Below are 10,066 nucleotides of genomic sequence, written 5' to 3' on the forward strand. Positions count from 1 at the left end.
TTTGGTCATGTGATTTTCTCCATCATACAGATTATTTTTTAATATTTATTTGTCTTTCAGCGGAACATCTAAAATAAATTCAGAAAAAAATTGTAGATTTAATATGAGCAGATTTTATTTGAATATATTGTTGTTTAATCATCACAGCAGGTTGGAAGATCTTTCTGAAATTTGACAACATTATGACTTGATTGTATATTTCTATAATCACACATAAAATAAAGCAAATGATATACAAACAAGAGGGTTGGAGACCTATGTAGGAGGCCTCTGTCATTTTCAAAAAACAACTTCTCTTAAAGGATACACTGAACTCACACAACATCTGCTGTATAAAGAAAAGAAAATGACGTAATAGCACATTTTAATCACAAATCAAGATAAAAAGTCTCATGTAAAATTTGCAATGACAGAAGTCTGGAGGGAGATGAGGAGCAACATGCATCATGGAACCAGAAGAGGGCAGCAGGTACACAGACACAGGTACAACATAAACCTGCAGTTCAGCATGAAGCTGCAGTCTACATTGTATTTACCACCTGATTCAATAAGGTAACAGAAGAAAAAAATGAGCATACTGAACCTGTTCACCTTGCCATCGACATGATCACAGTCTGGTACAAAAACTGTGTGAGTATTGTAACAAATATGACATTTAAAAAAAAAAAAAAAAAGAAAAGAAAAATGATTCTTCACTGCAAACAGAGCCTGAAGCATCAGTTCTGTTGCTATGGTTACCTGCAGGTTAACATTGTATAGAATCACAAAGCTCGTTTACAAAAACTTAATGGTATAAAAGTCTCAAGGTTGGCCAAGTTACACTAAATGTTACTGTGACGGCTGAAAATGACACATTACAACAAGTTTAAACTGATTTCACTTTTCTTGACAATGAAAATCAACAGACAGAAGAAGTGTTAGTATTTTTGTGTCACTGGTAAACAAAACAGTGTAATCCACAGCAAAGTATTACCGTCAAAAGTTTCAGTTATTGAAACCGAATGAAAGGAGATAAAAGGAAACTGAAACTGCTGAGTTGTCGTGATGTTCACATGGAAACAAATCTCCTCATAAAATCGAACACAATTTGTTCAAATGTTTCTGTAGCAGGTCACTCATTTCCTTTTCATGTTTTTCCTGCAGATGTTTCTTTTCCTCCTCATTTTCCTCCTTGCTCATTTCCTCTTGTTGTTTATCCAGTAAAGCTGTGAATTCATCTAGTCTCCATTTCTTCTCAGCCACACGTTTCACCAGGTCAGAAATTTGATCGAAATGTTTTTTCCTCAGTTGTTCTTCATTGTGGGCTGAAAGTGACTTTAAGATGTCGTATTGTTCCTCATACTGTCTCTCCTTGTCTGCAATATCCTCGGTGTATTTCTTCTGGAATTCATTAAACTCTTCAGCTTTCTTTCTGGCTTCTTCTTCATGCGTCTTCTTCAGATTCTCCAATTTATTCTCGTAGGTCTCAGCAATGTGTTTCTTCTCTTTTTCCTCTTGTTCTCTTCTGATTTTATCCTCTTCTTTTCTCTTCTTTTCATCATTTTCTCTCTTGTTCATATTCTTCTTGAAGCTTTCTCAGTCTTTCTTGTTCCTTCTGTCGTCTCTGTTGATCTTCTCGATCTCGTTTTTTCCACCATTCTTTTTGTTTTCTCTCCCAGGTCTCTTGCTTTCTTCTCATCTCTTCTCTGCTCTCCTCCAGCTTTTTGTTAATGTTTTCCTTTGCTTCTGACTCTGATTTTATTTTTTGCCCTAAAGCTTCAACTTTCTGTTCCCACTCCTGTTTCTGAGTTTTTTCCTCTTGTTTTCTCTTCCTGTTCTCTTCTTCTCTGATTTCCTGTTCTTTCTTTCTCTCCTCACGCTCCCTCTCAATCTTTTCCTTCATTTCCTCGAGTTGTTTTTCTCTCAGTTTTCTCTCCTCTTCAATTCTTGCTCGCTCTTCTTCCACAATCTCTTTCTTCTCTTTTTCCTCTTCTTTTCTCTTCTTTTCATCATTTTCTCTTATTTGTTCATATTCTTCTTGAAGCTTTCTCAGTCTTTCTTGTTCCTTCTGTCGTCTCTGTTCATCTTCTTGAAATCGTTTTTCCCACCATTCTTTTTGTTTTCTCTCCTCGTTCTCTCGCTCTTTTCTCATCTCTTCTCTATTCTCCTCCAGTTGTTTGTAAATGTTTTCCTTTGATTCTGTCTCTGATTTTATTTTTTGCTCCAAAGCTTCAACTTTCTGTTTCCACTCCTGTTTCTGACTTTCTTCCTCTAGTTTTCTCTTCCTGTTTTCTTCTTCTCTGATGTCCCGTTCTTTGCTTTTTTCCTCACGTTCTTTCTCGATACTTTTCTCCTTCTCTTCAAGTTGTTTTTCTCTCACCTTTCTCTCCTCTTCAATTTGTGCTCTCTGTTCTTCTAGTCTTCTTTTCATTTCATTCATTTCCTCCTCATGTTTTCTTTGAAGCTCCTCCCTCTCTCTCTTCATCTCTTCTTCTTTCTCCTTCAGGATCTTCTCCATCTCTTTCTGTATCGCTGCCTCGGCCTCTTGCAGCATCTCATTAGTGTAGCAGCTGCCTCCATTTGTCTTCACCATGGTGTTAATCTTGGTTATCAGCTCATCGACCTGCTTGCGGTTGTTTTTATCCCGGTTATTGAACACGTGATATCTTCCTCCACAGTCTCGGATCAGATTCTTAAATGAATCATCACATTTCTTTCCTATGTACTCTTCAATGGACAGCTCCTCATCTGCTAATGCATCTCCTCCAGTAAGCAGAATGATGGTGAACCTTTCAGAATTCATCCCAAAGCCTTCCTGGATAAGTTTTAATGTTTCCTTCTCCTCTTGTGTCAATCTGCCAATTGATACCACCAACAGGAACACATGAGGTCCTGGAGCAAGAAGACTGATGCATTTCACCATCTCCTTATTGATCTCTTCATGGCTCAGAGTTGTGTCGAACAGACCGGGAGTGTCGACCACAAACACAGGCTGACCGTTCACTTCACCAAGTTCTTTCTGACATTGTTTGGTAACTGAATGTTGGTTTAATTCAGCTTTAAACACCTTTCTTCCTAGAATGGTGTTTCCTGAAGAGCTTTTTCCATCGCCAGTCCTCCCAACCAGCACGATCCTGAGACACGCTGGACTCTGTTCCTCAGCAGCTGCAAAACAATAAGACCTGGAGTTATTTTAAATATTCACAGTTGCTAACATATAACATCAAGACTGAAAAGTACAAATGCTTTAGAACACAGAAAAAAACATTTAAATTCAAAGTACTTACGTGTGATGTTGTTTTTCTTTCTCAGACTCTCAAGTTCAGCTTGTTGCTTGTTGATACATTGCCATTGATCTATGAGTTTATCCCTCTGTGCATGTGCTAATGTTGCAGCTGTGTAGCAGGACGGTTTAATTCTGTCCACAGTGTTCAACAGTTCTGGGATCTGCTGCTTGTTGTTGATGTTGAGAACAAAGTATCTTCCTCCACAGCTCTGACGGAGCTCCTGTACATCTTTGTTCTTGCTAACAAAGTTAACAACAGCTGGAGCTGCAGGATCTGAGTCCACAGTGAACAGAATCATGGTGAAGTCATTGACTCGACAGCTGAATGTGTCCTGGATGGTCTTTAACTCTGACTTGTCTTCTTTAGTTACAGAACCCACAGGTAGGACCAGGATGAAGGCGTGGACGCCCTCAGGATGACAGAGGGAGACACACCTGAGTGATTCCTCCATCACCTCCTCTTGAGGTTTCCCACACAAAGCAGGCAGATCCACCAGAGTAACCCAACGTCCACACACCTCTCCCTGACTCTGAACACACACTGATGAGTTGGAGACTGAGGGAAACTCTGTCTGACCTAAAATGGCCCTCGCTGCTGATGCCTTCACTGCTCCTCTCCTCCCACACAGAACCAGGTTCACAGCTGGTCTGATGTGTTCAGACTGTGGTCTGATGGTCTCGTCACTGAAGGTGAGGAAGGCTCCTCTGTTTTTAAGCACAATGTTCTCAATCTTCTGCATTAATGACCCGTGGTTGTCTTCAGACATGTTATAGTGTCTTCCTCCACAGTCTTCAAGGAGCTGACGCAGAGCAGAATTAGTTTCCTTCCACTCATGTGTGATGATGACCATCGAGTGTTTAAAAGCTTCTGGACCAAACAAACTCAGGATGAACTTCAGTGTATCTCTGTTCTTCTGTGTGAAGTTGGAGGGCTTCACAAGCAGCAGCAGAACATTTGGTCCAGGTTGACACAGATGTTCACACTTCACCATCTCATTGGTAAATGCTTCCACAGACAGACTGAACATGTCTGGAGTTTTTACCACACTAAGACACTTTCCCTTCCACTCTCTCCAGGCCTCCACAGCTTGTTTGGAGTGTTTCAGTAAATTAAAATGTTGATTATCTAGGATGAAGTTACCCAGCTTTGTCATTTTGTCTTCACTTTTCCCCATCAGTACAATCCTGACTGTAGGTGTTGAAACTGCAGGGGCTGAAAAAAAAAGGCATGGAGCACATTAGGGTTGATGGCAACAGGTAAGTGATGCCAAATTCAAACACTAGGCCACAGTTGGCAGTTTTATCACCTAAAGCAGTAGTTATCAAACTCTTTTTGGGGGGGCAGCACCCTTCATCTATTGTCCAGGCCCCTAACTGCCCCCATTAGATAATATGTTTGGTAATGTGTTAAGCCAACTTCCCTGAATCTGATTTGGTTTAAAAGATGACATCCAAACATTAATTAGGTGTCAGCAGGTTTGCTCTATTCATACTCAGCAAGTTGCTCAACCATAAAATCTATGTGATTGCTCACTGCAATGCTTGTTGTTGCACGCTTTCTGGAGTGAATTTACGAGCAATCAGTGAAAAGTGCGGTCTTAAACATTTTTTGTTCTGCACCTCCAAACTCTCCAAAACTTAAAGCAGAACATCTTGATCACATGTGTGGCATGAGATCTCTGCCAACTGTTTTAGTCTCCTGCTCAGTGTGTGAGAGCTGGCAGCTGTGGCATACACATGAAAAAGTAGAGCATAGATGTTTTAATGAGGTATGATTTCTATTAGCATGATAATGCTAACAGCTAGGGCTGGGCGATGAAATTTTCCACGATAAGGATGACAAATTTATGACCTTTATTTTCAATAAAGGTTCTTTTTTTTTAGTCTGTTTTTCTCTACCTAGAAAACACTACACCAACAGCCAATCGCACAGCAGAGAAACAAATGCATGTAGTTGACGCATGCTTCTGGCCCCTCCCACTCTAACATCAGTTGGCACTATCATGCTAGCGTCCCGCAAGTAGCCGACAGACCAGCCCCACTGCTTCTGACAACCAACAATCTTTGCTGCTTTTTCAGCCATTGTCCCATATGAGAAGAAACTGAAGCGAGACAAAGACATAACATGTGCAACTTCCCACTGTACCGTTAAAGATATGATGCCTGTAAGCACAGTTTAAAAACACAGCTTGAAGAAGCTAATGACTGTCATGGATGCTAAGTACACTCTGCCAAACATCCCTCAGCTGTACGCAGAGTGGAGGGTGAAGGTGGAGCAGCAGCTCAGAGATGAACCACATCAGGTCTTATAGAACCACATCAGGTCTTACAGAACAGGAGGCTGATGAAGCTGAACTGAACAACTACCTGCAAGCAAGAATGTGCCATATTCACAGAATACAGTAGCATAATCATCCTCAACATTTACCTTTTTATTGTTTTCTTTAATCAATGTTCAGTTCAGTAGACTACCAATAAAATGTTTAAGACATGTTCTCTTGAATGTTTGTCATCTAGTATCTGACAATAAATAAATGTATTTCATAAACCATAATTAACCTTCTGGTTTGTTTTGGGACCTGTCCTAAGGAGGATCATATAAAAAACATATTGTGATAACACTTTTGGCCATATCGTCCAGCCCTACTAATAGCCCAGTCATTCCATTAAATACATGTCATTCCATACATATATGGCCTGTTTCAGTCAGACACACCTAAAGGAGATCTAAACTCTACTGAGTGCACTGTTGTTGTTGTTGTTGTTGTTGTTGTTGTTGTTGTTGCTGAAATCAGAATGGGACCGATGGACAACCAGAAAACATAATGCCTCTGGCCATGACTACTTCAGGTGTGGAGGCTGAGTAATCACATTACTGTAGTGTGTTACTAACTACTGTTACGGCCCACTGCATGCTACACATCCTAGATTTATTTAATTTACTTACACTGGCGGCTTGTGCTCTCCACAGGTGAAGGAGTGTGAGATGGAGACAACGGTTTTTGCACTGTCGAAAAACAGAATCATCAGTATTAATTACAGTAATTCAACATCTCTCTACTTGCATGATGATCAGTTCCAGGTATACTCACAGCGGGCGAGTGGATTTTTTAATGAATGCACTGTGTCTGACAGTTGTTTCAGCCCTATGAAAAAGATAACACCATCAACTGAAAAACTCTGACTGAATGTTCAAATCTGATCATCACATTGTGAAAGCAGCTGTCTTACTTACCAAGAGCCCTGAAAGGATCCAAGTTTATATGGAGTCCATCTCCTTGTGTCGTGTCTTGAGGATCACCAGGTAAATCAGATGTTGCATCTTTGTAACATTCATGGGTCACATGAGGTTCTTTGCTCTCCTGCACCATTTTGTCCATTAGGTCTAAAAGCTGTTGATGGTCAACAGGCCACATTATGTAGGATCTACACTTTGTGATCATTTCTCTCAAATGTGGATTCTGCAGGCATCTTTCCACGGAACCTTGACTCCCAGCTCTGTGTGGTGCTATCAGAACCAGTGAATGAGCGAATGATTGATCACTGAAGTTTTCAAGGATTGACTGCAGCCTCAGTTTGTTTTTATCAGTGAAGTCTTCAGGCTGTAGAACCAGCAGGAACACATGAGGACCAGGAGCAGAGAATCTCACACAGGTATCTACATGTTCTGTCAGTTTTTCTAAGGAGATGTTGGGATGCAGCAGATCTGGGGTGTTGATAAGAACTATGTGTCTCTCTTTTACTTGTCCTCCAACTTTCAGACAGCTGTGTGGTTCTCCCTCGGTGGTGAACACAGTCTCTCCCAGTATGAAGTTCCCCACTGAACTCCTCTGAGACCAGCTGTTCCCCAGCAGAACCACCCTCAGCTCAGACACTGGAATGACAATTACTTAAATCATTGAATCAACTCTATCGACTAATATCATGTGATATCAGGTCTGTTGCACTAATACAATTTACATTAAATAGCATTTTTAGACATTTTTAGACATAATTAACTAACGAGCAGTCAAATCAAGTCAATTACATTTAATCATGTCAGATCACAAGACAGGTTATCTCATGAGCTTTTCCAGACCATAGACCTCTTGACTTTAGTGGCTTTGGCCGATGAACTTGTTGAGTTAATGTCTTTGAATACTTACTTGTGTCAGTGCTGCTGCTTTGTGTCCTCTGAAGTCAAAGAGCTCTGAGTCACCGAATGTCCTGTAATATGTTAATATCATCAAAATCATTATCAGACATGGATAAAAACATACAGTTCATTATTTGGTTAAGATTAAAGTCTGACAGTCACTAGAAGAAGACAAGTTCAGCTGAATTGTTGTGAGAACTTAAGAAGCAAAGGTCATGAATTCAACAAATCTCACTTCGGGGTCAGACTGTGGTGACAGCTGTACATGAAAACCAAACACATCTACCTCGTGTGACTGATGGTTGATGTAAACTTACTCTCTGTTCTTATTATTCTCTGGAGTCATTTACTCATCAGAAGTTGATATCAAGTGTTTTCTCTATGCATCTACCACAGACTTCAGAACAGATTACACCACAGTCTGTAACTCACTCTCATTCATGGCCTCTCATCATGTTCCTCTTGGGAGAGGCTGAGTGTTGTGAGACATCTAGTGGCTGTATTTAGTATTACAGGTCCAGTCTGAGGCCTGATATCAAACCAGTTTGAAGATGAAAATAAGCCAAACTCAACCCTCATAAGGTCAACAGTTCTCTGTATCAGCAACCATAAATGTCATCATTTACTCTAATTAATGACACACACAATAAAAAAGTAATGTCTGAGTAACACAGCTGCAAACATGAACTGGTCGGAAATCTAGTAACTAACAGATAGTTGTGTTGTTTGAGTTCTGTGGATTAATACTTTTCTTGAATCTGTTGGAGATTTGATGTAATTCTGCACATGTTCTGACCCACTACAGGGAACATGGAGAGCCTGTATGTATTACCGTCTGCTACACTGTTGTGTTAAATTATATTCTTGCTTTTATGGAGGCACTACATTTTATAACTCGCCTAACATGAAAATAAGCTCCTTATTTAATGTGAATTTCTATTTTTGGACATCTATCTTCTCAGTCTGATTTAAATAGTTTTCTCTCCTGTGTTTATGACTTTAGAACTTAAGAGAGAGAAGAGAAACAAAGTTGATTTACATATGACAAGAGTGAAATTAAAAATATTTATTCCTCCCTCATAATATATCAGACTGTGATCCTCTGTCTGACAGTCCTTCATCTAGAAGCACTTCATCTAGAGTTGTTTTTCACAGTTACTCATGAAGAAAAGTGATCAGCATGTTGACTGACAGATCAACATGCTGGTCTCCGAGATATGGCGCCGCCTAGGCAGGGCAGAGGTCGATCTATTTGCGTCCAGGGAGTCGATGCACTGCCCACTCTTTTTCTCCCTGAGGAAGGATGATCCCCACATGGGTTGGGATGCTCTGGCGCATCCTTGGCCCTGGTTTCTGCTCTACGCCTTTCCACCCTTCACCCAGCTTGAGGCACAGAAGGCCGTTGTAACACTGCTGGGTTGGTGGCAGCAATCAAGGCAGTGCGCATCGGGGAATTTGCACTGAGTACGGAGGACTGTGTGCTCATTTCCTGGTTTCTTCGAAGGGCCCAGCGACTTACTGTGCGTACCGCCGGTTTGGCGGTTCACCCTTGGGACTTGGACGTTGTCCCCTAGGCCCTTCAGCTTTCCCCCTTCGAACCTCTTGGGGGTGCTGACCTCAAATGGCTTTCCATGAAAACCGCCTATCTGCTCGCCGTCACTTTGGCTATAAGGGTGAGTGTCGAGGAGGTTGAGCAGAGCCAGTCCGCACTATGCCCGGCCAGGGCCTTGACGGCGTACATTCGGCGTACTCAGGTGGTCCGGAAGTCCGATCAGCTTTTTGTGTGTTATGACCATGGGCGTTTGGGCAGGCCCCTGTCAAAATCCTGGCTGTCGCACTGGGTTGTGGACACGATCCGACAGGCTTATGCGCTGTCGGGTGTGCCTGTTCCACCAGGGGTCCAGGCACACTCCACTCGGGGTGTGGCTGCCTCATGGGCCTTGTGGCGGGGGGCTTCCCTTGCTTCCATATGCTCTGCCACCACGTGGTCATCTCAGGCAACCTTTACTAGGTTCTACCGGCTGAATGTGGCCGCCAGCCCCTCCTTTGGGGAGCGTGTGCTGGGCGTGGCCCGACGGTAGGCATTCTGTCTCCCCCTCAGCCTTGCGTCTTGCAGGCTGATTGTGCGGCTGCTCCGTGAACAGGCTGGCCTTTGCATCTTGCGGGGCCCTTGCCTGTCCCCCTCGGGTCAGCCTTGCGTCTTGCGGGCTTCCCCAGCAGCCCCTTCCCTCCCACGGCTGGCCCTAGCGCCTTGCAGGGCCTACTCCGGGGAGTTGTGTATAGTGTGCATTTGTAAATAGTTCGTTTGTTGCATATGGGATTGTATGTTGCACCGTCTCCTCACGGGGTGTCTTAAAGATCTACCCCGTACATATGGAATATGTAATGGAGTGAAGAGAAGAAGAGACGACGATAGAGAACGTATGGTTACATTGTAACCTTGGTTCTCTGAGTGAGGAGACTATCTCTCCAGTCCTTGGGCCGCTCGGAGACACATTTCGCTCAAACTATCAGTGATTACACGCTGGCACAGGTGCTTTATAGCTGCACAGTGAGGCATGACCGGGCAAGCTGGTGTGTCTTAAAGAAATATCCAAGTACCCTGACAAGCAGCGGGGGTCATATCCCAAACATATGGAATATGTAACGGTGTGGAGAGATAGTCT

The 10,066-nt window shown here is 42.4% G+C and overlaps 1 protein-coding gene across 1 annotated transcript; it reads right to left on the reverse strand.

The window, feature by feature from the left end:
- Positions 1–1,068: 1,068 nt before the first annotated feature.
- Positions 1,069–7,664, reverse strand: LOC119027143. The gene is made up of 6 exons (XM_037112063.1): positions 7,411–7,664; positions 6,501–7,139; positions 6,358–6,411; positions 6,213–6,272; positions 3,267–4,478; positions 1,069–3,144 (listed from the first exon to the last, which is right to left on the reverse strand). Coding segments are annotated over exons 1-6 (3,573 nt in total). The 5' UTR covers positions 7,412–7,664; the 3' UTR covers positions 1,069–1,537.
- Positions 7,665–10,066: the final 2,402 nt, after the last annotated feature.

This window comes from Acanthopagrus latus, chromosome 10 (assembly GCF_904848185.1).
Source record: "Acanthopagrus latus isolate v.2019 chromosome 10, fAcaLat1.1, whole genome shotgun sequence".
Classification (NCBI taxonomy): Eukaryota; Metazoa; Chordata; class Actinopteri; order Spariformes; family Sparidae; genus Acanthopagrus; species Acanthopagrus latus.